The sequence below is a fragment of the Brassica rapa genome, chromosome A06 (assembly GCF_000309985.2).
Source record: "Brassica rapa cultivar Chiifu-401-42 chromosome A06, CAAS_Brap_v3.01, whole genome shotgun sequence".
NCBI classification, from domain to species: domain Eukaryota; kingdom Viridiplantae; phylum Streptophyta; class Magnoliopsida; order Brassicales; family Brassicaceae; genus Brassica; species Brassica rapa.
Genome location: NC_024800.2, coordinates 18,502,175 through 18,529,568, shown reverse-complemented (window position 1 = coordinate 18,529,568; position 27,394 = coordinate 18,502,175). Strand labels below are relative to the sequence as shown.

The window sequence follows — 27,394 nt, the reverse complement described above, 5'->3', positions numbered from 1 at the left end:
CTATCTGAAAACAATATTTTTATTATAAACTTAAAAAATTAAGATATAAAACATTTTATGATTAAATATTAGTCAACCAAAAATATTTATATAAAGATATTTTCTAAACTATTTCTAATATATGAGTGTTTTAAAACCTTTAACACAATAATAATATATGTTTTGATGAAATTTTTTTTGACATATATAAATAATTTGATGTTTGATTTAACTATTTGAAATCATAAATAATAACTTATTATGCTGATTTTTGGATTAATAAGACATAAAGTAATAAATATTCGTAAGATGATTATGTCCGCATGTGCGGGCAAAACACCTAGTATACTATTAAAACATAAGTCATGAATATGTGATATTTTAAAATGGACCATCATGTAGAATGTTTATCAAATTTTAAAATAAATATTTGGTTTGAGGAATCACTTAAAATATATGCATGTATATATATTATTCAACTGAAAGCACAAGAAACTGAATGATGATAAGAGCTTAAGAGAGTAAGCTAATTTCTATAAAATGGTGCTAGTCTTATGCCTTTATCATAACTAGCTGGGCTATAAATATTGCATGAAAATATATATATGTAGACAATGTCATAAATATTGAATAATAATTATAAATATTAAAAATATATATTTTAACTTCAAATAGTTTGAAAATCAGTAGTAAAATTTCCATAAATTTGATATAAAAATAACTGATGAATATATTTAGTAATAATACTTGCTTGTGGAATTATATATATGTAATTATCACATTAACTTCTCCAACACATATTATGCATCTTCTTCGGCCTCTTCTTATTTGTTTCATCATCATTTCGTTTTTTATTTAAATTTTTGCTAATATAATCCTAATTTTTTGCCAAATATTTATTTATCACTCTAAATAATAATACAAACCATACACTTAGTGAACCAAAGAGTGTCCTTTGCTATTTTATAATTGATATATTATTAATAAAATTGTAACTATCAATTGAGTTCATATAACAATGCAAAATAGTGATGTCTTGTTGAGTCATTTTTTCCATGATGGTGTCGACGAAAGCTGCTGCTGTTGGAGCGGCTTCAGCCGGGGTGGACTCGTCGCCGGACAACGAGTCTGAGTGAACCATGATGATCTTTGTGATGCTACTTTGTCGGGCCTCACGGTGGGATCCAACTGTTTGAATCGAGATTTGTCGGAAACTAGTAAAAGAGACGAGAACTCGTCGGTGGGTCGAGACAAAGACGTTTATTAGATCAGAGAACATTTAGTCGGTTTACAAATAAGGAAATATGCAGTAGAAAGTAAGTCGGCGAAAGCTAGTTCACCGGAAAATACAAGTCGGCGAGAAAGATAAAATGAAACCCTAGTTCTAGCCGCCGAAAGTATGTGTAGTCGATTTCGGATCCTCTTTTCGTTGCTTTTGTCTCTCCTTATATAGACGACCAGTCGATGACCTAATTCGCCCTCATTCAATGGGTTTTTCATTCGTTGGGATGAACTGTCGGGCCTCTGTGTCGAGCCGTTGAGTGGACTGTTTTCAGTCGCTCGTTCGATCGACTAAAAGCGGTCTCAAGTCGAGGCAATCTATGAGCCGTCAAGCCGAATCTTTTTCTTCTGATTATGGGCCAGCTATTATGTGGGCTTTGTGGTAGGATATGATCCATACCCAACACCAATCTTGAAAAGACTTGACATCTTTAATACGATTTTCAACTCAGAGTTTGTGGTATCCGATGAATTTTAGCCAGATCTTAGGTTAAGAGCTGGTGTCATGAAGAACTTACTACCTTCTTTTTACTCTCATGTCCTGCATCACGAGCTCTTCTTCTCTTAACTTTCTCTCTTCACGGTGTCAGATTTGTCTATTGTGGACTTTGAACTAGGAAAATACAATAAGCACACGTAAAGGTCAAAAACTAAACCTATTCTCAGTAGGTTTATGAATCCTTTTAAACATTTTTTGAACTATTTTTTCGATATAATACTCTTGGAAATTAATATTGGATAAAGAAATTCTATAGCCTTCTCGGACTAACTACCATTCGCCTTGTGTCCTTGTTCTGTTACTCTGTTATTCCGGTAACAGAACTAATTCCTATAATCATTTTGGATAGTGTTATACTCTCACACGCTTTCATCTGATTTAAACTAACTGTTCAATAACAGCCTTTGTGATCGACTATTCGACACAAAAGGAAAGAAATTATTGTAATTAGAATAAGAGACTGTTGTGAAGATGGATTTTGAAAGATTCATATCGGTAAAAAAGACAGTAATAAAATAAATAGGAGTGGGTGGGTTGCTTTGTGCTTTAAACAAAGAAGAAAAGGCAAAACAATGCTTTTGATATTTTTACTTTGTATTATTATTTATTGATTTTGATTAAAAAGGGAAAGCTCAAAAAACTCCAAAAGAATTGACAAAATTGAAAACAAAAAGATAATTGATAGAGATCAATGATTCTTTACTTTAGCTTAGCCTTCTTCTTGGTGTATATTCTTTATGTGTTTTTCCTACACTACTTTAACCTTTATGCTGATTTTCTATTCGAGAATTGGCTTGTTCTTTGGTTTGCAATATACAAGGGAAAAGGATACATTCATAAAATTAAATTTGGAGAATAATTAGAAATATGGTATGTGTATATTTAGTAAGGTGATATATATTACTTTAGCCCCATATGGAATCTTCATGGATGGTAAAAAGAGCAAAGAAAATCAGAGCATATCACATGCACGAAAACTTTTACATCTTATGGATTGCGTCATAAGTAACTTCTGGGTGCACGCGTTACACTAGATTACCGAGTTCTGACACGTTGTGAAACGATATTGGTTTAAAGTATCAGAGGTGCAGGTGCACACTGATACTGCATCACAGTGGATCAAAATAAACGAGTTTAATTCTCGACGAAGAAATATATAAAGAGTTAAAGTTTCTTTTTTCTCCACCACTTTCTCACACACACACAAAAGCTCCCCAAATCAAATCTTCGCCGGAGATACTCGAACCGGTGACGATGAAGCGGACTACGTCATCGAACTCGGAAGCGCAGAGCTACATCGAATCACCACTCTCTCCTCTTCGATTCCATTCCCCTCTCTCAGATGCCGGAGATCCACCGGAGAGCCGTTACGTTTCCCCAGAGGGATCTCCTTTCAAACTCGACAACCCCAAGACAATCGTAACCGACGGCAAGTTCCCGCCTCTTCCGCCGCCTCCTCCTCAGTTCCCGCCGCGGCATCAGAGGAGCGCGAGAGGAGCCCCGACGAACTCTTCGTCCGAGAAGTCTCCGTCGTCTATGGTGGTGTTCAATCGCTGGGTGAGGGAGGAAGGTCCACAGACCACGACGAGGAAGGTTGGAGGCGGAGAGACGACGACGGTGAACAGAGCGAGACGAGATGAATTGGTGAGTATAGCGGCGCTAGGGTTTAGAGTGAGCGAAGTGATTCTGTGCGTGATATCGTTTTCGATCATGGCGGCTGATAAAACTCAAGGATGGAGCGGCGATTCTTATGATCGTTACAAAGAGTACAGGTCACGTCACCTTCTTCTTCTTCTTCTTTTACGCCTTTTTAGGGTTTATATATAATTGTTAAACCCTTTCCTTAAAGTCTTTTGCAGGTATTGTTTGGCTGTAAACGTTATAGCATTCGTATACTCTGCGTTTCAAGCTTGCGACGCTGCTTGCTACATCGCTAAAGAGTCTTATATGTTGAACTGTGGATTTCATGACATCTTCGTCTTCTCCATGGATCAAGTGAGTGGCTTTAGGCTTTAACATTGTTTTGCGTATTGATTCTGATGAGTTTTTTTTCTTCTAGATTATTGCATATCTTCTGATGTCGGCTTCTTCATGCGCTGCTACTCGAGTTGATGATTGGGTATCTAATTGGGGAAAAGATGACTTTACTCAAATGGCAACCGCTTCCATCGCTGTTTCTTTTATAGCGTTTGTGGCGTTTGCAGTCAGCGCTTTGATTTCTTCTTACAGGCTCTTCTCTCATGCTTCCTCTTGATTATATCCCCTTTTGTGTTGCCTGAGAACAAATATGACTCTTTTGTCTTTGTATAGTTGCTCTTACAGCTTAGGAACCACCATGGTAATGATCTTTGCTACTCTTTCTGTGATTAATATTACAATATATTTTAAAATAAGGCAAGCATCAAATGACTGAGGTTACTTGTGAATCAAGGCTTTGACTTGTTTCCTTCTAATAACTATTATTAAATCGAGGTAGGTGGTAAATCCCAACACCTAAGTACATGTTCTCTTACAAGCAAACCCCATATAACGTACCATAGGAAATGTTTTTTTTTTTTTGTATCAAGAGAACACAAATATCATTTTAGTTCCCTTCTTGGCTGAATTGTTGCTGCTCTGATTCTTCTTGGATCTCTGTGATCTGCAAGTTTCCTGATCCATCACCACCAGTTTCAGAGAACTTAGTGATCTTCTGTAACTCGTCGCTCACACCTGACTGGTCATCACTGGCAGCTGCTTCTTGGTCTATCTTAGCTTGTGGCTTAGGACGCCGAATGGCCTCGGCTGCTTCTGCCATAACAACTGGAGGTGGTTGTGGGGGAACCCATGATCGCTGCCTCGGGAGAGCTGCTGGTTCCATTGTGTTTGTTTCATTTTGGATACCGATGGACCTGGACGCTGTTGTCTCATAGCCAAAATCCGTGGATCTAGGATTTTTCTGTTGCCACCATGGACCGTTGGCATTCTCGTCTTGCGGCGCTTGGCCATAGTCCCATGGCTGATAATAGTAAGAGATCATAAGTAATCAAATCAGCCAAGATTATACAAAATCGACGAAGCTACAATACAAAAGACTATTGTTTATTAACATTCAGAAACATTGTAGTTTGTACCTTAGATTTAGGAGCGATGCGAGGATTTGAAAGCTGTTGGTTTGGATTTGGTGGCATGTCGTTAATCTCCTGTATTAGAGTGAAAGTGCGATAATTTTGTCACAATGAACTATAAGGTTGGTCTAAAAATGGTGCAAACAAAAAGAAATGGTAGTCAAATTACCCGAATGTTTGAAGGCTTCTCTCCTCTCTGGATCATAGACATTATCTGCAACACCAACAGTTTTCAACTAACTGTTATGAAGCTTAACTGGAATTCAAAGGGTATCTGCATCAAACTTTAGAGATTTCAGAACATTACATCCATGTATGACTTCGGATGAGGGGGCATAGAAGAATCAGCTGGTGGCGCAGGAGGAGGAGAAGCAGACCGTGCTGTATTATTCATTATTTCATTAGTTGGAGAGAACAACCTAATAAATTACAAGAAAACATAATGCACACTGAGCCAGAGAGAGAGAGAAGTAACCTGAGCGCGTGTCATAATCAATGTTGCTGCCATTTGCATAGGATCTCTGCATCACATATCAACGTTCCTAATGTTACCAAAAGGACTATACTATATCAAGTTCAAGTGTACTTAGTTTTTAGCTGAGAGCAAGATCATTGTTCATTTTAGGATGCTTTGGTTTCAGATTCTGGTTCTTTCATCCATGTTCAATAAGTACGTTGTTTTCGGTTTTCTTTGTGCTTTTGTGATCCTTTACTCTATTAATTGGTCCAACCTAAACACGCAATGCCTTAAGGAATGACAAAGACAAAGAACAATGATACCGTTATTCCATCTTGGATTTGGTCTTAGAATTAATTCACAATTTTTATTTTCTTGATTTAACAGAGTTTATTTCATCACTGGATTTGTTAGGTTTCTTCTACAATGGATATAATCTCGGTTGTGCGAAACATCCTAGAATAGAAGAGACCTTATAGGCCTATTGGCGACTGCATTTAGTGAAACTGTGCTCTCTGAGGTGTTTTGGTTTCAAATTCTATTTCTTTACATTCAACAAAGTGTTTAGGCTAGTCTACTGTAACGAAAAGTGCTTTTGGGTTTTTATTTCTGTTTGTGGACCTTAAACTATGCATCAAAGACTATTCCAAAACCCTTGGACCTTAAACTCACCCTTTCTGCCGAAGTTTTAACCAAACCACCACCATAAACCTCTTGGTCAGCTGAATAAACCTTGGGGAGGTTGTTGTAATTCCCTGGAAGTAAGAAGTAGAAATAGAACATTACTCTTTAAATCAAGAAGCTTAGACGGCGGCTCTTAAAATCAAGCAAACATTAGACACCTAGACCCTCTATGGCTCCTGATATAAAGAATAAAGTTGTAACTGTTCAAAAGAAAATGCTAGTATGAATACCAAATCTTCTTTTTTCGATAAAGCCTGTACACCTTACCTTCGAGATTACGGATATTATTGCTCAAAGACTTCATTTCTTGTACTTGGACGCCTAACAGGCGCGTTAAGTCCTCAAAATATTTCCTCTCTGACAAGAAACATTGGCACAAATTTGGTTTCGTTGGAAAAAGATAGAACCACAGAAAACAAAAGAACAAACATATCTACCTTCACTCTTCGTTATCATCATTTCCTGACTAACCCTGGCAACATCAGAAGCAGCCGCCGAAGCAGCTTTGGCTGCAGCTACTGCTTCTTCAGCTAAGCTAGGTTTTGCATCAGCTTTCTTCAGAGGGTAAGTTTCTTCTTCCAACATGATTCTCCGGACCCACGATTTTATTCTGGGGATGAGAGATTTCTGAAACAAGAACAAATCTCGCTTCAGTATGATGTTGATTTTGGTAGAAATAAATTTAAACTAGAAACTTGCATTCCACATGGAGCATTGAAACACATCTAGCAATCCAGATATGAATGTGCTGGTGGTCAAGTCAAAATTGCAGAATGAAACAATGAATTCCAAAAGTGTTAATCTTCCATTTCAGTTATGGCCTAACCATATTATTTCTTTACATAACGTGCTAAGTATATTAATAACACCAATCAACGTTAATACTCTGCATAAAAATGAAGATAACAAAAGGAGTTGGAGGTCAGTCGGTACCTTGACAAAAATAGCAGTTCCGGCACCAGAAGCAGCTAAAACTCCGACAGCAAGAGCAGCATGGTACCAGCGAAAGCGGGAGAGCAAACTCGGAGGTGGAACCATAACAACGGGAGCAGGAGCAAGAGCAGGCTGCATGGCTTTTACCTGCCCTTGTGGCTGAACATTAGACACTGCTTTCTGTCCTTCTGTTTGTAACAACAACAACAAAGAGAAAATCATAAAGAAAGACCTCCACTGAAAAGTCGTGTCATCAAAGGAACATAAGTCTCGTTTATTTACCTTGAGTGCTAACCGTTGGCTGCGAACTTGGCGATGGGTCCTATGATTAAGATGTTTACACTAATAAGCCATTGAAGATGGAGGAGGAAGAGGAATGGAGAAAAGGTTAAGAAGCTTACAGGGACACGGCGGAAAGCTTCGTCAATCTCTTCCTTGGTGAGACCTTTCCTCTCGAGAAAGGACCTTCTGTGTATAACAGGGGATCCTCTAACTCTGGGGTGAGAAAGGAACTTGATGGCGTTCTGAATCTGATCCTCACGTAAAGGCTCAGAGTTCTTAAAGACAGAGGGGGGAGAGTCCTGCTGCTTAGGAGTTTCTTGAGCGATGCTGGCTTGCTGAGCCTCAGTTGTAGGAGGAGGAGGAGGCGAAGGCGTTGTAACAACCTCTGTAAACAACCAACACATCATCAGGTTAACGAACGATACATAAAAGAATTAACAAACGATTGAACATTCATCACCAATGGTTGAATCAGTAACTAAGTGATCGTAATCGAAACCTGGAATCGGGGATTTATCATCGGGCGGAGGAAAATCGGAAGGAGTTGCCATCGCAGCAGCTCACCCGACCTTCAACGAATCCAAGCGGCGAAAGAGAAAGACGAATCGAAGTCAAAAACGAGGGCTGTAAGAAAGCAACGATGATGATAATCAGATATTGCCCATATCGAGGCAGAGATTAATAAGCTTCTGAAATCATCCTTTGTTTTTATTCTGCGCTCCCAATCTCTTATGATTGGTGACTGTATATTTGTGTGTGTGTGTGGTCACACCCACCAAGAAAAGAAGATGGGATAATGGCTACTACTACTCTTGTGTGGTTTTTATTTTCCTTACCTCTTTTATATGGGCCTTACACCATATGGGCCTGACATTGATTAATACTGAATCTCCTAATCCAGTAAAACTATATAACAGGCCGACCGAGTATAATAAAATAAATAACTTGCAAAAAAATGCTATCCATTCTAATAATCAAAGATCAAGACACATATATAACTAAAACAAGGAGATTCAGATTTCTGGTGGACAAACAAGGAGGATTCTCGAGGTATGCATTGGAAGAGTTGGGATCAGCTAACTAAATCAAAAGATGTGGGAGGGTTTGGTTTTAAGGATATAGAAGCTTTCAATCTTGCCTTATTAGGAAAGCAACTTTGGAGACTGATCACAAACAAATCGAGTCTGCTGGCCCGGATCTACAAAAGCCGGTATTATTCAAAGACAGACCCGTTAAATGCTGAGTTGGGATCGAGGCCTTCGTACGCATGGAGAAGCATACACTCGGCTCAGAAATTGATCAAACAGGGAGCGAGATCGATCATTGGCAATGGCAGAAACACATGGATCTGGACAGAGCAATGGTTGGGAGCCAAACCAGCAAGGGCAGTGAGAGCTATAAACGTCCTAACGGAGCAACAACAACAGGCTCTGCCTGTAATCAGTAAGGTGAGCGAGCTACTACAAAATCAAGGGAAAGAGTGGAATTTACAGCTCCTTGATAGTCTCTTCCCCGAGGAGGAACAACAGTGGATCAAACGCATCAGACCTTGCGGAGAGAAGAGCGAAGATAAGTATAGCTGGGAGTATACAAAAACTGGTCATTACACGGTAAAATCAGGGTACTGGGTGCTGCAAAATATACTGAAAGAAGATGAAGATCGAGCTCAAGTGTTACAACCGAGTCTGGAACCCTTGTTCCAGATGATATGGAAGTTGGAAACAAGCCCAAAGATCAAACATTTTCTATGGCGTTGCCTCAGCGACTCTCTCCCGGTGGCTAAGAATCTGGCGTATAGACATCTATCCAAAGATGCAACTTGTCTTCGATGTGCAGCAGGGTCTGAATCAGTGAATCATGTTTTATTCCAATGTCCCTATGCAAGATTAATTTGGGCTCTGTCTCCAATCCCTGCTCCTCCAAAAGGCATTGCCACTGACTAATTCTACTCTAACATCCATCATGTTCTCAGCGCCCAAAAGAAGTATCCAAAGGAAGACATTCCAATGGAGTTAGTGCCTTGGATTTTGTGGAGACTATGGAAGAACAGGAATGAGTTTCAGTTTAAAGAGAGGGATTATGATGCGGTTAGTACCCTGAATAAGGCTAGAGAAGACGCAGAGGATTGGAAGAGAGGTAATGAGGTGGAATTGAAAGAGGTTAAGAAAAGTGCCCCCACGGGTCATTGTCATAAATGGAAACCTCCACCAGCCACATGGGTGAAATGTAACTCCGACGGGTCTTGGAAAAAAGACAGAGACCAAAGTGGAGTTGGCTGGGTGAGTAGGGATCAAAATGGCAGGCTGATGTGGGCTGGAGCTAAGGCAATTCAGCATGTGGGATCAGTTATAGAGTGTGAAGCAGAAGCGATTAGATGGGCAGTAGCAACATTATTTGGCTTTGGGTATAGGAGGGTGATATTTGAATCGGATTCATTGACATTTTGTAGGATGATCCGAGAAGAAGAAGAAGTTTGGCCTCTGCTATCACCAATTCTGCAGAGTATTACACACATGCTGAAGGCAAATCTAGAATTTAGAGTGGAGTATGGTCTAAGAGAGGGTAATAAGGTGGTTGACAGAATAGCAAAGGAGTCTTTTTCTTCTATGAATTATGTTCCCAAGTTATATTCTGTAACACCTATGTGGTTGAAAGATGTAGTAGAGGCTGATATGCCTATGGAGTTTGTAAACAGTCGGTAAATGTTAAGTTTGAAGTTGAGTTTAAAAAAAAAAAAAAAGACACATATATAACTACGTTGCTGATTGAAGAAGACGACAGGTGGTATCACGAAACGTAAACCGTTACTTTTGTCATTTTCTTTATATTAAGTAATAAGTATAATAATAACTAGAGATTGACCCGCACGCCCGTGCGGGTGTTAATTTTTACTTTCTTATAAATCGATATTTTATTTTTATGATTAGTATTATATATTTTATATGTGTCATAATATAATTAATTGCATAAGTACTTTTAGATTTCTATACATCATGATCGAACCTGAATCAAATAGAGTAATATGATTACTTTTGGTTATTTGGTTATTTTTAGTTTAATTTGAATTCAACATACCCGAATTGAATCGGTTAATATTCTTACTTTTCATACAAATATCCGTACCGGCGTCAAATACATTAGTTTTTGGATATTTGTAGGTTTGTATATATCAAGACTGAATTCATCTGGACCCGATTCGAAACACACATGAAAATTTATAATACCGAAATGAAGTCTAGTTTCAAAACTCAAAAAGCATGATAACCCACAGAAATAACTCGTAGCTGAATAGTTATCCGAATGTCCATGTCTAACCGATACATAAGTAAATAAAAAAAATTGTTAACCATTTTGAATTCTTATCACAAATAGAGTGGTTTCATTCAAATATGTCGAATTATTATAGTTAATATGTAAATAATCCTGGCAAAATATTATAGTAAATATAATTAATGAGATAGTTAAAAAGTGAGAAAATGAATGTAAAAGATAAAATAAAAAAATTGAAAACAAATAAGTTTTGTTTTTCATGTCACTATTATATATCATATATATGTCATCATATAATTAATCATATTTTATATGTACCATAATATAAGTAATCATATAATTAATATTATTTTATACATACCATCATATAAATAATCACATATATTATATTTATAAACTTAATATGAAATATAAAAACCATAATTTAAGTTGGTGTTTTTAATTAAGTTATGTATTGTATTTTTCTTATATATAGTGAAAATATTTTTTAAATGGTTATTGGAAAATATTTTAGTAAATTTTCTTAAAATATATATATATATATATATATATATATATATATATATATATATATATATATATTTGAATCAATTATTTATATAAATTAATTTTAAATTATTATTTTGATTTGAATTTTGTATAGAAATAATTAAAATTGAGAAAAATGAATGTAAAAGATAAAATAAAAATTGAAAACAAATAAATTTTGTTTTGTACTTCTGTAATAAATGATATTAACTTATTTAGTGAATATAATAGATGAAGGGTTAGAATTGATTAACAATATAATAAAAATCTTTTAAAAAATCAATTAAGATAAGCAAGTATTATTTTCTACTGCTATCCATGTTTCCAAACAATTCTCATTACCTTTATACTACTATCCATGTTTCCAAACAATTTTCATTTATACTATTATCCAAGTTTCCAAACAACTCTCAAATGTACTTCAGTTTTAATAATCTATACTATACTAAAAGGGGGATATAAGCCATGGAGAGGGTGTCCACATAGGATAGAAAAATCAACCAATCAGAGAATCCGAAATTGCCATGTCATCTCATTTATTTTTCGTAAAAAATAAAAAAAACAATGCGAATGTGAGAATCGAACCCGGGTTAGTATGATATATATATAGGACAGTTACCACTAAGCCATTGAAACTTTCTTGGACACATATACAAGAACCACTAAGTATATAATCACAAACTCTTATGTACATTTACAATAATATGAATTCAACTTTCAAGACTCCGATACTTTGTTTTGTAAAAAAAATATAAGTAAGTGACTAAGCTAATATATTCTTAGAAAGTGTGAGAACGTTGACAAATATGAAAAAGCATAGATTTTTGTTTTCGTGACAAAGTTAAGAATTTTGTAAAAGTAAGTTTAACATATAAATTTTTTGTGACAAATATGAAAAAACATAGATTTTTGTAAAATTTTGACAAAACAACTCATAACATACTTCTCTAATGTCTTAATAAAATATTATTTAAGGGTGCAATAATTAAATATATTAATTCAATAAATTTTGTAATTTATAGACAAAACAATAACACAACAAATTTTGAAACATTTGTTTAACCTATCGATTTTTTTTCATGAGAATCCAACTAAACAAGATAAAAAAATAATTAGATTTACAAATATTTAATTACCATTTTATTCAATTTTGATTAATTTCAAATTATCATAATGTATCTTTTTGAAGTTACAAATATGAAAAAGCATAGATTTTTGTACAATTTGACAAAACAACTCAAAACATATTTTTCTAATGTCTTAATAAAATATTATTTAAGGATGCAATAATTAAATATATTAATTCAATAAATTTTATAATTTATAGACAAAACAATACCACAACAAATTTTGAAACATTTGTTTAACCAATCGATTTTTTTTTCATGAGAATCCAACTAAACAATTAGATTTACAAATATTTAATTACCATTTTATTCAATTTTGATTCATTTTAAATTGTAATAATGTATCTTTTTGAAGTTACAAAAAAATAATGTTCTTTCTTTATTACACTAGCATTATATATAGATTTTATATACACAAAATAAATATAATATAACAGCATAAGCTTGCTTTCCCCGATTCATATGAAATTTTTTTAAGTTATCCACCAAAGCAAATTAATTAAATCAATGAAATTGTTAAAATACAGCAAATTAATATATAATTTTATTTTAAATTAAATTATTTAAAAAGTGTATTTTTGTTAAAACAAAATAATAAATAAGTAAAACTGATTTGATGGTAATTTTTATGATATATATATATATATATATATATATATATATATATCAATTCTGTGAAAGAAATAGAAGCTTAATACGGAAAAAAAATCTTAAATACAAAAACCTCTAAAAATTAACAAAAAAACTAATAAATTAAACTATGATATCACTTAAAAGCTTCTTAGACCATATTAATAAAATATTTAAGCGATAATTAGACAAATTTGATTATTTTTCCAGCAAAAAGTTTATTATTAATTAGCATCAGTTATTTCAAGATGTTTAAGAAATGGTGGACAAAAAAATAGGATGGACATTAATGATATATGAACTATGAATAGTACTTTGTGAAGCAGACTTAGATAACATATCTGCACATCCATTTTCAGTCTTTTTTGATGCCTAAATTCAATTTCTTCAGAGTAGTTATTGTACAAATAGATCGTATGAGATATTATTTTGATATGTAGATTTGTTTTTTCAATGTTAAGAAGATTGATAACTGTAAAAATGTCTCCTTCGTATATGATATGTCTATAACCGAGTCTCCAACATGAGACAAGTTTGTTTAAAAAGTAAATAATTTTATTTTTCTTATATTATATAATCAATATATATTATTTACTGATAATAAAAATATAGTTATTCATCTATCACAAATATCTATGCAAATATGTGAATCAAGTACAACAATCAAACAACATAATTTAGGCATCAAAATTAAGAATTTTGTAAAAGTAAGTTTAACATATAAATTTTTTTGACAAATATGAAAAAACATAGATTTTTGTAAAATTTTGACAAAACAACTCATAACATACTTCTCTAATATCTTAATAAAATATTATTTAAGGGTGCAATAATTAAATATATTAATTCAATAAATTTTATAATTTATAGACAAAACAATAACACAACAAATTTTGAAACATTTGTTTAACCTATCGATTTTTTTTCATGAGAATCCAACTAAACAAGATAAAAAAATAATTAGATTTACAAATATTTAATTACCATTTTATTCAATTTTGATTAATTTCAAATTATCATAATGTATCTTTTTGAAGTTACAAATATGAAAAAGCATAGATTTTTGTACAATTTGACAAAACAACTCAAAACATATTTTTCTAATGTCTTAATAAAATATTATTTAAGGATGCAATAATTAAATATATTAATTCAACAAATTTATAATTTATTAGATAACACATATGCACATCCATTTCCAGTCCTTTTTGATGCATAAATTCAATTTCTTCAGAGCAGTTATTCTACAAAGAGATCGTATGAGATATTGTTTTGATATTCAGATTTGTTTCTTATTGTTAAGAAGATTGATAAGTGTAAAAATGTTTCATTCGAATATGATATGTCTATAACCGAGTCCCCAACATGAGACAAGTTTGTTAAAAAGTAAATAATTTCATTTTTTTTATATTATATAATAAATATATATTATTTACTGATAATAAAAATATAGTTATTCATCTATCACAAATATCTATGCAAATATGTGAATTAAGTACAATAATCAAACAACATAATGATTTCCACAAAGAAAATATAAAAAATATATTTATGTTATGTAGTCTTATTTTCTATTTTTTAAATAATATAATATAATATTATACATTATTTTTTAGAATTGAGAAATACATATAATATCTTATCCGCGCGTAGCGCGGTTAAAAAATCTAGTATAGATAATGATGCTATTAAATAAGAGTAAGATATTCTTTCATATTTAATAACCAAAGAAAAATGGGGACAGCATATATGCTACCGTTTACATTTTACAACTTGTTGTCGTTATCTTAATAGAAATTGATTTGACTAAAAACCCCAAAAAGTCGGATCTTAGCAATAACAATGTTAAAAACACGATAGTAAATAAATTGAGAAAATGTCGTGAACCATTCAAATTGCGATCCTACTACCACTAATCCATGATATTCTTCTTATCATCTCTCTCTCTCTCACACTGTTTATGCTTGTTCTCTCTGGAAAAAGATTCGATTTGTTTGAAAAGACAGAGTGATGATGACACTTAACTCACTCTCTCCATCGGCTGAATCCATATCTCTTTGTTTCTTGGATACCTCCAGGTTCAACCAAACCCCCAAACTTCCAGGTTTCTCTCCTAGAAAAGCTTCAATCTTTCATTAGTTTTTCGTATGCTCTTATGAATTTCGACATCTGGGTATCTTCAAACTGTGACACATGATCTGATTCGCTGTAAATTCTTCCAATTGAGACACTAATCGGCTGGTTCAACTCTCAAAGTTGGATGAGAGTGTAAAGTTTACATCTTTGGAGTTGTCACAGGTGGGTGTAGCTTGAGGAAGAGGAATCAAGGGAGAGGTTTTGGAAAAGGAGTCGTCAAGTGTTCCGTGAAAGTGCAACAGCAGCAGCAGCAGCAACCTCCTCCTCCGGCATGGCCTGGGAGAGCTGTTCCCGAGCCGCCTCGTCAATCTTGGGATGGACCTAAACCCATCTCCATCGTTGGATCTACTGGTTCCATTGGCACTCAGGTTCTCTATCCCTTCCTTGTTTGCTTGCTCTTTTGCCAGATTATTCTAGCTCCATAGGCAGGCACAAAGAAGAAAGAGTTTTTTTTTTACCATATCACTCATGCAATGCTTTAGTGATTTCCTAGTAGAAGTATGGATGAGACTAATCATTCTTATTGATTACGGAGTCTTGTATGTGTGTTTTTTAATTGCAGACATTGGATATAGTCGCCGAGAATCCTGACAAATTTAGAGTCGTGGCTCTAGCTGCTGGTTCGAATGTTGCTCTCCTTGCTGATCAGGTAAATTAGCATTATGTGTTAGTTTACTGTAATTACTGTCTCCAATTCATTGTTTAAGACCTCCCGGAATTAGTTGTATCTCCCTCTTAAGTGGTGGTGTCATTAGCAAGATACTCTAAACTAGTTGTGCAGCCAAGTCAAACCGTGAAATAATCAGCTTCTTGTTTAGATTTTTTTTCAACCATCGTTTTAGACTATCCTGGCATCAATTTTTATTAGCCAGTTCAGTGGCACAACCATTAAAAAATGATATTGTAAACTACTTTCTTAGTTTCTACACCTTCAGTGATCTCGAGAAACCTCTATATTATGGTTGCAGGTAAAGAGATTTAAACCTGCATTGGTTGCTGTTAGAAACGAGTCATTGGTCGATGAGCTTAAAGAGGCTTTAGCCGGTTTGGACTATAAACCTGAGATCATTCCTGGGGAGCAAGGAGTCATTGAGGTTGCCCGTCACCCTGACGCTGTAACTGTTGTTACCGGTATTGTAGGTTGCGCAGGTCTAAAGGTATAATAAACTCTAATATTTTTTGTTACTAAAACCTTATTTTGAGAATATGAACTTGAAAGTTGCTTTCTTTGCATGCAGCCTACGGTTGCTGCAATTGAAGCGGGAAAGGACATTGCCCTTGCAAACAAAGAGACACTAATAGCAGGTGGCCCCTTCGTGCTTCCACTTGCCAACAAACATAATGTTAAGATCCTTCCAGCTGATTCAGAACATTCAGCTATATTTCAGGTATCAGACTATACTTCTTGGCCTTAAGCAACTTCTATCTCTGGCTAATTGAGTGATTCCTGTTTTCTTCTTTTATAGTGTATTCAAGGTTTGCCTGAAGGCGCTCTGCGCAAGATAATCTTGACTGCATCTGGTGGAGCTTTTAGGTTTGCTTCAACATCTACGTGCTATTCTTCTCGCTCTCTACAAATATTTCCTCTCGTTTGGTTACTAAGAAATGCTCATTGGATATAGAGATTGGCCAGTTGAAAAGCTCAAGGAAGTTAAAGTAGCAGATGCGTTGAAGCATCCTAACTGGAGCATGGGAAAGAAAATCACAGTCGACTCAGCTACTCTTTTCAACAAGGTTCTTTCTTCTCGAACTAAACTCTTGACTTAAAAAAATTTATCATTTGATCAAGGTACTAAGATGGATGGAGTTCTTGATTTTCTTGAAACCAGGGTCTTGAGGTCATTGAAGCTCATTATTTGTTTGGAGCTGAGTATGACGATATAGAGATTGTCATTCATCCTCAGAGTATCATACACTCCATGATTGAAACTCAGGTCTTACTTGCCGAAAACAAAAACTACATTTCCATCTTATGGTTTTCAGAAACAGGGTTTTAACGTTTTTTGTTCGATAGGATTCATCTGTGCTTGCTCAACTGGGATGGCCTGATATGCGTTTGCCGATTCTCTACACCATGTCATGGCCCGACAGGGTTCCTTGTTCTGAAGTAACTTGGCCAAGACTTGACCTTTGCAAGTAAGCCAACCACAGCTATATATATTTTGGTTCGGTTCAAATATATAAAAACCAAAAAATGGTTTAAGATTGTGTGATTGTGGGTAGACTGGGTTCGTTGACGTTCAAGAAACCAGATAATGTGAAATATCCATCAATGGATCTTGCTTATGCTGCGGGACGAGCTGGAGGTACTATGACTGGAGTTCTCAGTGCAGCTAACGAGAAAGCTGTTGAAATGTTCATTGATGAAAAGTAAGTTTTTTTTAAAAAAAAAGTGGGGGTTCATCTCGGGTGTTCTTGAAACCGTATAACGTTGTTTTTGTTTACAGGATAAGTTATTTGGATATCTTCAAGGTGGTGGAATTAACATGTGATAAACATCGAAGTGAGTTGGTAACATCGCCGTCTCTTGAAGAGATTGTTCACTATGACTTGTGGGCGCGTGAATACGCTGCGAATGTACAGCTTTCTTCTGGTGCGAGGCCAGTTCCTGCCTGATGATTAAATACTTGTTGGAGCCAAGTGAATAATAAGAAATGATGGAAAGAAGATTAGTGCAGCGACTGTGTTACTTTAAACACCGTTTTTGGCAAGGGTTACCGATTCTAAGTTGTACCTAATTTGTCTGTGATCCGAACAAAGCCAAACCGGTATTTTAAACCCATAAACCAATAAAACTGAGAATTTTTCCCCTTGAAGTTGATATTTAAAGGCTTCTGCACACAATTTAAAAAATAAATTTTTTAAAAAAGGTTATACAATTAAAAATTATTTTATTACTTACGTAAATATAATTTAACCAATAATAAGACAATTGGTCAAACATAAAAAATATGAAACCGACATCGACTCATGTATTTTTTTTACCTGTTTTTTTTTTGTCAACTCATGTATTTTTTTACTAAAGCATCATTTAGTATGATATGGAAAAAGTAGTTGTCAAGTGCCATCTGTTACAAAAATAACCATAGTTTCTTCAATGCTAAAATTACCGCTAAGACCATCTTCAATGATATACAAAAATTTACTTTATATTTTACTCTAAAATAGAATAATTTTATTATAAAGTTAAATTTGCTCCAATAGTTCATTTTATAATAAAAACTCTATAATAGAGTAAAATATAAAATAATGTTGATTTTTCATTCGATATTTGAAGTAAAAAGCAACATTACTCCAAATAATGTCCGTTTTAGTTCCAGCCTACCTCGTCTTGCAACTTCTTCGTTCGATAAAACTGTCAGGGTTTGGAAAGCATAATGTAAATTGAGTGCTGATGATTCCACTATCTTTTTTCATCTCTATTTATTCAGATTATGTGAGTTCTTAAGAGTTTGTGAACATACTTTGCAGAAAGGTTACTCCCTTCGTACTTTCATGGGACATTCTTCTATGGTTACGTCGCTTGACTTCCATCCCAATAAGGATGATCTCATATGTCTCATTGAAAATGTTCTAAACGTTATATAGTAATCACAAATTAAAAAATATTTAATTTAAAAAGGTAAAATATTCTTTTATTACTTACGTAAACATAATTTAAGTATTTAACCAATAATAATGCAATTGGTCAAACAAAAATAACAATGAAAACGACATTGACTCATGTTATTTTTTCTAGTAAAGCATCATTTAATGTGATATGGAGAAAGTAGTTGTTTGCCATCTTTTACCAAAATAACCAGTCTCTCTGGATGTCAAAAAAAAAAAAGTCTCTCTGAAAATATCAATGTTAAGACTACTGCAAGATATAAGAGGAAATAATTACGTTCAGAGGCAGTTTATGAGTTTATTTTAGATTATGAAGCAGTTTGTGCTATTATAGTAATTTTTCTTAGTCAAACTCATTTTTTAGTTATAAACTAAATAAATAAGCTTATAACTAATTGATATCATCCTAACTAATTCAATATATGATTTTATTAGATTTATTCACGGTTCTTCTTAGCAAACAAAATGAAGTGGATCCCATGTTTCATCTTCTTCGCTTCCTCCTCTTAATTTCCATTTTTTTTTGTAAAATGAATGTTGGTTTTTTTCTGATTTTTTTTTTAGAAAATATGTTTATAATTAGTGTCTTTATTATTCAATCTATCTTTTGAGATATGTCAAGTTATATTTTTGATGGAACAAATCGTTCAACAAATCAAAAAAAAAAAAATCACTTTTGTTTGAACTTTTAAGATTAAAGCCATGAATTATGATTGAAAGCTATCACATCTCGGGAAAAATACATTTAAAAAAAAACAAGTTGAGAATATAAAGAATTGTGGAAATATGCGAGATAAGCAGAGATTAGGGTTTCTGGTCGACAATGGCATGAGATTATTTTCGTAATTTTGGAACATTAATGAAAAAACGAAAAGTCGTGTGTACATTACATTCAAACTGTACATGTGTACACCTAATTTTGTATTATACATCAAAGTGATTGTGCACACATTTTTGACTTTTTGAAGGTTTTCTATCTAAATAACTAAGTCTCTGCGATTTCATGAACTCAAGATAATGTTAAGACAATGTACATATGAATTTATTTTTTCCTTCTTCCCATGTACACACAGGGTTGAGACATCCTTGATATCTGACTGAACCCAAATACCATCCTTCACACCTTGTTTAAGAGCTTTTGATTAGTGTGTGTGTTTTCATGCTAGCTTCATGTGTACATCAACTTCATAATGTACATATGTACATTAATTTCAAAGTGTACATGTGTACATTAACTTCGAACTGAACATGTGTCCATTTATATATGTTCTTTAAACTACATGTGTACACTTACATATGTTCTTTAAATTCTTAAATTCAATCAAGTTGCACCATACTTTCATACAAGAGTTCTTCATACGATATCATAATCAAACATCAAATATATTTGGTCATATATTCTAACAATTTTTTTGTGTATGCTCTAACATTTTTTTGTGTGTACACTCTAACAATTAGCGAACAACATCGAAGTTTGCTCGTATTGTACATATGTTCAAGCTTTTTTTTGTACAGTATATTTTTTTTTGTTTTTGATTATTGATATCTCACTATTTTATGAGTTTTAAAACCTATTTTAATTAATTTTAGTTATATAGATTGTATATAGATGTATATATTGCATATATATATGTATGTTTACATTTGATTGGGTTTGGAGTGAATAATTGAAAGTTTAAGACTAAAATAAGAGGCTATTTCTACAATTTGGAAAGTTAAAAGTCGAATAGTATATTTCCAGAAGTTCAAGGACCCGTTTGTGTAGTTATGAAAGGTCTGGTCTTTACAATTAAAAAGTGAGGAGCCAATTTGAAAGGGATATATTTGCAAATCAGAAATCTTTGGGACATAAATGAATATATTCAAAAGTCGAGGGAGCAAATGTAAAATAAAGCCAAAAGTGACAATTTTTTCTCATCAAGCTTTCACAACGAATGAGAGCCGCCTCGGATAAGCTCGGACCGGTCATGCCACGACTATCCTTGCAGCTCTAAAAAAAGGTAATCTGATGGTGATGAATCGCGGGGGATATGAAGAGATCGTGTTCTTCATTTTGTTTTCCAGATTTTTTCTTGGGATTTCTCAGGATTTTTCATTTTGTTCTTCAACATCTTGTTCAGGTGACGATCCATCAACTTCTTCATTTTGTTTCTCTTTTACCATTAAAATCATTGTTTTCCAGATTTTTTCTTGAGATTTCTTTGCCATTAGAATTATTTTTGTTACAAAGAGAGAAGAAAAATGAAATTGAAAACTGTGAGACCCATTTAATTGTAAGAATAAACACAGTTAGCTTGTAGTTGTAAAAAAATACCTTAAAAGCAATAACTGTCTTATGTTGTAATAAAAGACTTAAAAGTATCCTATGATGAAAATAACTCATATAAGAGCTTATAAGTTTGTCTTCTACAGTGTGGTGTATAAGCGATAGGCGCTATATGGTAATCAATTGTGCCGTTTTTATATAATACAATATTTTGTGTGAATTTAGTTAGTTCAAACGCATAATAGCGTTTAAGTGGATATTATGCGGTCATGCGGACGTATAAGCGGACGTCTAAACGGATTTAAGCATTAATATTTAAAAACTAAAATATTGATTTTTTTTAACTCGAAAGTTCATTTCATTCACTGAGAAATTACAAGGTGAAGTACATAAGCCGGTGGAACATGAATAAATCTCCAGAGACAATAGCCCAAAAGAGGGAGACATGATACTAACCAAAACAACTGATAGATTTTAAAACAATAAACAAGTAATATATAGAGAGACAATGGAACTAGAGCTGAGACTGATGATCCAATAATTACTCACTACATTTCCATAGAACGCGGTAACACTGAATCTGAACTAAGGAGCCAATGTCTTGAGCGATCCCAACCTTGAAGGAAACATCACAAAACCAAACTCGAATAGCAACATCAGAAATAATCGCAAGGTCAAATCTACATCAACTCCAGCAGGTACTATCCATACAAAACTTGCTTGACCAAAATCCCTCACTAAATCTAAGGTACAAGAACCAAAGAACTTGAAATGCCACTTGAGAAAACGTCAAAGAAGACCACCAGCTCTTACACGCGGACACTCGCAAGACAGCCAAGTGATATACAGAACAAAGACTGTCCACCTCCTCGCAAGAGAAGAACTGAAGAACAAGTCGACTGCTTCGTCTAGAAACTAAATCCCCTATCCACAGAGGACCAAGGAAAGATCTAGTAGATACCTCTACAGCGAACACAAATCACAAAGACGAACCCAAATAATGAGCTTAGATTGAGGCGAAGAGACCATGAAAGCAAGAACCGAACATAAACAGCAGTCCCACGACTTCAAGCTAATACCAACTCGTCACAAAATACATTCACCCACTCTTAACGAAACTAAGAGAAGGAAATAAATTCCATCGTCAATCAAGTAGATCCGGATCTCCGGCTTCAACAGAGGGAAGAAGACGGTCAGATCTGAAATCATGCACCTCATCAGTATCTGAGATGCTTCAAATCTACCGCTCAAACCACCAAGAGTATAAACCCAAACAAAAATCGCATACACAAAGACAGAACAGACGAGAAGGAAAGAAGGAGAGACCGAATCCGAGGTTGATGGAGCCATCGAAGCCGGTCTCCGACAAGCGTCACGGCAGATACTTACTCGCGATGGCTAGGATTTTTAACTAAAATATTGATATTATGATATATTTTGTTAGTGTTACTATTATTTATAATAATTGTTACTTATTTTATATATTTTACATTGTTATATCTATTAGATTGATTGTCTGAACATAATTTTAAATTTACAAATTTATCATTTTTATATATGTAAACATGCTTAATTTATAATTACTTAATTAAAACAATAGATATATTCTAAACTATATTTTTATACATAAAATTATATTTGAAGTATATTTTATGTTCATTTTTATAAAACTAATATATATATATATATATATGTGTGTATTAATTTTATACTGATATTTAATGTAAAATCATATATTCGTCTCTGTTTAGGCGTCCGCGTATATAGTTAAGCTTTAGAAATTGAGCGTCTAGTATGTTTTAGAACACTACATCTAATGATTTTCACCTAGGATAAATTTGGATTAAGAAAACTAATCACGATCATTTCGTCTTAAGAGTAGGAATAAAGACAACAATCCAATCTTCTTAACCTACTCCCATCGCTAAAATCATTAGGAATTATTTAAACTTGCAAGTCATATATGAAAGATATTCACATCTAGATTAATAATTCGTTTGGTAAAAGCGATGTCGAACAACACAAATGTTTATTTTGTCGGCTCATTATTTCGAAATGATGATGTTCTTTTATATAAGCTATCATTAATAAACATACTATGAAAACAATTGCCCGATCTATGATCATGTAAGTAATCATTAATCGTAACTTGCAAGTCATACTCTTCATAATCTTATCTGCTTATCATTCGTGTTACCAGTTTATCTGAGGCGCTGCTGCGTTTCCTAAAAGACACATGTGTAAACTTATACGTAGGTTACACTCTATATTGTATTTTGATTATAAATTAAGCGATAAGAGTTGTTATAGTGAGAATCTGAGATACTTAATACTTGCGTATATTTGGTTGGTAAGACGTTCATATATGCCGCCTTTGTATTACAACTTAATTTAGTGATAATCATTAACGTTACCATTGCTGTAAGAATTACCAATCAAACAAATAGTGAAAATGTGAAATCCATTCCAAAAATATTAATTTCATTGTGGATTTCCCACTAAACATAAACTTCAACTATATAATGAAAGAATCAACGACTAGTATTAAATTCATCTAATCTTCCCAATACATTATTTTACCCTGATCTTTATGTTAGCTGGGATGACTCGAGCGACTCAAATCAATAATGTGAACACAAATCCCTCTTTATAGAAACTTATCTCAAGGCAAACCAAACATTCTTACAATATCCACCGAAATGCTTTATATCCAAATTAACAAATGCATCCATACCATATCTATTTTTATATAATAATAATAAAAAGTATATATGCGAAGATTCCACACGTCAAAGGACCACACTCTTTTGCCCAAATAAAGAAACATAAAACACTTATCCAAGTTTTGAATTCTAGAATACACACAAACATCAGGTCATCAAGTAGTCTTGCTTTTGTAATATACCGTGTAGACATTTGAATCTGCCAACCATCATACAATTAGGTGAAATAATTCAACATTATGACGACGATATATTTACAATAAAATGAATAATAACCATTAGTCTCTTTTCCGATAACCTTACATCTAATCCAAACCGACACATCGACTTATTTAATTAAAAATTATTCAAAAAATATGGACTTTCTTTCTTTCTCGCAAACACTCGAGATTTTCCATGAAACCAAAAAGAAAAAGGTTGAGAGAGAGAGAGAGAGGGAAAAGGAAAAGAAACCGAAGCCCACTTAAAGTCCACGTCTTCGATTTTTGTTTCTTCTCTCCTTCACGAGACGTAAATGACGACTAAGCCCATTAACATTTTTTATTATCCCCATCATATCCTTTCTATACGGCACAAACGGCTGTCGTTTCGTCCCTTCGCTTTCCTTTTCTTCCTCTCCGACCACAACCTTCGACTTCGACAGCTGTTCTTCTTGATCGGAGCTAGCAGTTTCATCTCCCTTCTTAACCGGCGCTGGAAACACGAGCTTGTCGTTCCCTTCGCTGCTGCTTCTCGCGTAGAGAAGGTTCCGTAGCTTCCATCGTTTAGAGAATCCCGCGGAGTGGCTTTTGATTTTGCTATGCGATGGAGAAGACGAGAGTCGTTGGAGATCGTCGTCCCTGGAGTGTTTTGGTGTCCACACGCAGTAAGTCTCCGGTGGAACTCCGGTTAGATCATCATCGGCCTCCTCCGACGAAGAATTCGACGTTTGATCCCGCTCCTCGCTCATCAACTTTCTAAGCGCAGGACGACGACGTCGCGGGACCGTACTCTCCGGTGAAGATTCTCCTCCGCCTTTCCCGTCCACCGTAGTGTTCTCCGTTCCACCACTGTAAGGATTCGACGGACGGATCTGACCGTTACAGAAAATCTCGTCGGCGGTAGCGAGGGGATGAGAGCACCTGCGGCTAGGACAGTCGAAGGCGAACTCGAAATTATTATCATCCTCGTCGTTGTTGTCGCGGTGGGAGTCTGATCGTTGCTCCTGGTCTCTGAACTCCTCCACGACTCGAGCGGCGATTGAGGCGAGGTCTACGGCGGAAGAGAAACTGCCGAAGCTCGGTGAGTTGGAGGAAAGGGAGAGTAAACGGCTCGTCTGCATGTCTACCAAAGTTGTTTCTTTCTGAGTTTTCTCTGAAGCGTTAAACTAGAGAAAGATGGTTTAATGCTTCGAAAGTTGGGACCCGTGGTAATATATATACGACGAAAAAATCTTTGTATTTTCTTTTCATTTACGGGGAGAAAACAAAATTAAATGATTACATTAGGAAAGATTAATTGCTATTTTTAATTAATCAGGAGCCAAAAATCTTTTAAAAGTTTTATTAAACTAAATACTAGACATCATTGACCTAACAAGGAGCGTAATCAATAATCACCATAAACCACTGACGATGACATGTCAAATGAAAATATAATAAAACCTATAATCACATACTCGTCTTATATAAGAACAAGTCTTCCATTTTTAAAACGCGGTGTATTTGGTCAAGAATATATTTTTCTCTCCGTAATATTTTGGAAAATGTCATATCTACTTATCTTCTTCAATGTCACGTTTAATCATCACTATCAAATCATGAGGTGATAAAAACTTATCTATTCGGTTGTTTTTTTTCTTTCCACATACAGTATATTGAACATTTCAAATGTTTATCATGTCATTGCTGTGACGTACTAGACGTAGGTTACGCGTTCTTTGTATATTATTGGTTCCATGTAGTGATTGAACATAATATATCATGGGATATATCTACTGTCCTAGATTCGAAAACATAGCTTGTTATATGACTTTTCTCTCTTTTCTTTCTAAACTAATAGTCTAATACTAATGACATCAAAAAAAAAATATACTAATGACATCACATCTTAGTAACAGAAGTACAAGGTTGTGATTGTGAGATAATAATATGGATTTTGGCAGGTCGTTAAAGAAAACGTAGTGATTTGTAAAATGAATAGGTGATACTATTAAAGATTTGATGTTTCAGATTTCATTTTTTGATCAATATTTTTGTAAAACTTTATATACAAAACTAGGTTACATATATAAATAGTAACGATACGGATTTCTCTTTCTGTTGTCAGGCTATATATATAGATATATAATCGACAATGATAGTTCGATAGAATTTATATGTGAATGGAAAACATAGATACAGTAGTTTGGTGACCACTCTGTTTTATTTGTCTGGCTTCGGTGACCACCACTATAATTATGACTAGATTTTGACCCGCACGCCCGTGCGGGTGTATTTTAAAATAAAAATTTGATGCTATTTGATTTTTATGTCACTATTTAGGGTTGGACAAAAAACTCGAATTCGAAGAATTGAACCGATCCCAATCCGAATAAGTAGTACTAAATCCGAACCGGAATTGATTAAATATCTTAATTATTCAAAATTTTGATATTTGAAGAACTGAAATCTAATCCGATCCGAACAGAAATATTTTAGGTATCCAAAATAGATTTATATACTTATATATTAATTATTTTTAGATTTAATATATATAAAAACTTCCAGAATATATATGATACTTTTAAGTTCGCATAAATACTTGAAAATATATACAAATAATCAAACGTAAATATCTTAAATAATTAAAATATACTCAAAACTCCAAAAATACTTAAATAATTATTTATCCTCTATCTGAATATTTAAACCAAACCTATTTAAATTGGTTATCCAAATCCGAACCAAATCCTCAAAGATCTAAATTGAACACGAAATCCCAAAAATACCCGAAAACGAACCTGAACGTCCATCCCTAATCAATATTATATATATATCCTATATGTGTCATCATAGGTTACAAAATATGTGTTATCATATAATTAATCGTATTTTATATGTACCATCAAATAAGTTTTCTTATAATTAATAATATTTTATAAAATCATATAAATAATCACATATATTATATTTTAAAATTTAATGTGAAATATAAAAACCATAATTTAAGCTGGTGTTTGAAATTGAGCTTTGTATTGGAATTTTCTTATATATATTGAAAACATTTTTATAATAGTTATTGGAAAATATGTTAATAAAAATCAAATTTTGAATATATGTATATTTTCAAATGAATTTTTGATATAAATCAATTTTAAATTATTATTTTGATTTGAATATATATATCAAGTAACATAAACCTATTACTTTTTAATATAATGTAATGGACTTCAAATTGTTTTAGTAGCATAAGCCTATTATTTTTTTCATAACTTACTGCTTTCTTAATTACTATTCATATTGCCAAAAAATCTCAATGTGTATTTCAACTTTAATAATATATATATTATTTTGATTTGTATATATATATATCAAATAACATAGACCCATTACTTTTTAATATAACAGTGTTGTTCGTTTGGTTGACGCAGCTTCCGGCGTCGGCGTCTGCGGCTATTATTTTCTCAAATCTTGTTCGTTTGTTTGACGCGGTGACCTTCGTCTAGACGCTGCGTCCGAACGCTGCGTCCAGCGTCGAACGCCAGATAAATCGGCGGTTGAGTCCAGAAAGTTGTGTCTACTTATTCTATTTACACTTTTGCCCTTAATCTATCTCATTATTTACAAAAAAAAACTAACTAATTGACGCAGCCGCTTCCCTTCTCCTCCATTGACGCATCTCGAGCTCTCTCTTCTCCTCCATA

At 33.8% G+C, this 27,394-nt stretch overlaps 5 protein-coding genes across 6 annotated transcripts; 3 read left to right on the top strand and 2 right to left on the bottom strand.

Annotated features, from left to right (window-relative positions):
• The first annotated feature begins 116 nt into the window (after positions 1-116).
• LOC103874717 (CASP-like protein 4A2) lies at positions 117-4,125 on the top strand. Its single transcript, XM_009153153.3, has 3 exons — positions 117-3,531; positions 3,619-3,754; positions 3,819-4,125. Exons 1-3 carry the CDS (start codon positions 3,014-3,016, stop codon positions 4,011-4,013), a joined length of 849 nt encoding a protein of 282 aa, XP_009151401.1. The 5' UTR covers positions 117-3,013; the 3' UTR covers positions 4,014-4,125.
• On the bottom strand, positions 3,534-25,978 carry LOC103874720. Of its 2 annotated transcripts, XM_033272543.1 has the most exons (3): positions 24,017-25,978; positions 21,500-21,503; positions 3,534-3,547 (listed from the first exon to the last, which is right to left on the bottom strand). In XM_033272543.1, coding segments are annotated over exons 1-3 (822 nt in total). In that variant the 5' UTR covers positions 24,833-25,978; the 3' UTR covers positions 3,534-3,545. The 2 variants fall into 2 exon arrangements, with proteins under 2 accessions (XP_033128434.1, XP_009151405.1); XM_009153157.3 differs by lacking the exons at positions 3,534-3,547; positions 21,500-21,503 and having other exon boundaries at positions 23,712-25,977.
• Positions 4,182-8,023, bottom strand: LOC103874718 (peroxisomal membrane protein PEX14). Its single transcript, XM_009153154.3, has 12 exons — positions 7,722-8,023; positions 7,342-7,607; positions 7,223-7,262; positions 6,941-7,128; positions 6,445-6,634; positions 6,275-6,364; positions 5,996-6,078; positions 5,342-5,387; positions 5,174-5,247; positions 5,036-5,080; positions 4,873-4,941; positions 4,182-4,757 (listed from the first exon to the last, which is right to left on the bottom strand). The coding sequence occupies exons 1-12, from the start codon at positions 7,771-7,773 to the stop codon at positions 4,344-4,346; spliced, it is 1,557 nt and encodes a 518-aa protein (XP_009151402.1). The 5' UTR covers positions 7,774-8,023; the 3' UTR covers positions 4,182-4,343.
• Positions 9,176-10,703, top strand: LOC103874861. Its single transcript, XM_009153290.2, has one exon. It carries the CDS (start codon positions 9,229-9,231, stop codon positions 9,922-9,924), a length of 696 nt encoding a protein of 231 aa, XP_009151538.1. The 5' UTR covers positions 9,176-9,228; the 3' UTR covers positions 9,925-10,703.
• Positions 14,621-17,729, top strand: LOC103874719 (1-deoxy-D-xylulose 5-phosphate reductoisomerase, chloroplastic). Its single transcript, XM_009153156.3, has 11 exons — positions 14,621-14,881; positions 15,076-15,281; positions 15,476-15,562; positions 15,882-16,070; positions 16,152-16,301; positions 16,380-16,447; positions 16,536-16,647; positions 16,743-16,847; positions 16,928-17,049; positions 17,137-17,283; positions 17,361-17,729. Exons 1-11 carry the CDS (start codon positions 14,788-14,790, stop codon positions 17,527-17,529), a joined length of 1,449 nt encoding a protein of 482 aa, XP_009151404.1. The 5' UTR covers positions 14,621-14,787; the 3' UTR covers positions 17,530-17,729.
• Positions 25,979-27,394: the final 1,416 nt, after the last annotated feature.

Bases quoted from the DNA above. Each gene is read 5' to 3' on its own strand.
- LOC103874717 (XM_009153153.3), top strand. From the start codon at position 3,014: ATGAAGCGGACTACGTCATCGAACTCGGAAGCGCAGAGCTACATCGAA. The intron at 3,532-3,618 runs GTCACGTCACCT...AGTCTTTTGCAG, and splicing joins GATCGTTACAAAGAGTACAG to GTATTGTTTGGCTGTAAACG. The intron at 3,755-3,818 runs GTGAGTGGCTTT...TTTTTCTTCTAG, and splicing joins TCGTCTTCTCCATGGATCAA to ATTATTGCATATCTTCTGAT.
- LOC103874861 (XM_009153290.2), top strand. From the start codon at position 9,229: ATGGAGTTAGTGCCTTGGATTTTGTGGAGACTATGGAAGAACAGGAAT.
- LOC103874720 (XM_009153157.3), bottom strand. From the start codon at position 24,832: ATGCAGACGAGCCGTTTACTCTCCCTTTCCTCCAACTCACCGAGCTTC.
- LOC103874719 (XM_009153156.3), top strand. From the start codon at position 14,788: ATGATGACACTTAACTCACTCTCTCCATCGGCTGAATCCATATCTCTT. The intron at 15,563-15,881 runs GTAAATTAGCAT...TTATGGTTGCAG, and splicing joins TTGCTCTCCTTGCTGATCAG to GTAAAGAGATTTAAACCTGC. The intron at 16,848-16,927 runs GTCTTACTTGCC...TTTGTTCGATAG, and splicing joins ACTCCATGATTGAAACTCAG to GATTCATCTGTGCTTGCTCA.
- LOC103874718 (XM_009153154.3), bottom strand. From the start codon at position 7,773: ATGGCAACTCCTTCCGATTTTCCTCCGCCCGATGATAAATCCCCGATT. The intron at 7,608-7,721 runs GTTTCGATTACG...GGTTGTTTACAG, and splicing joins TGATAAATCCCCGATTCCAG to AGGTTGTTACAACGCCTTCG. The intron at 7,129-7,222 runs GTAAATAAACGA...TGTTACAAACAG, and splicing joins GCCAACGGTTAGCACTCAAG to AAGGACAGAAAGCAGTGTCT.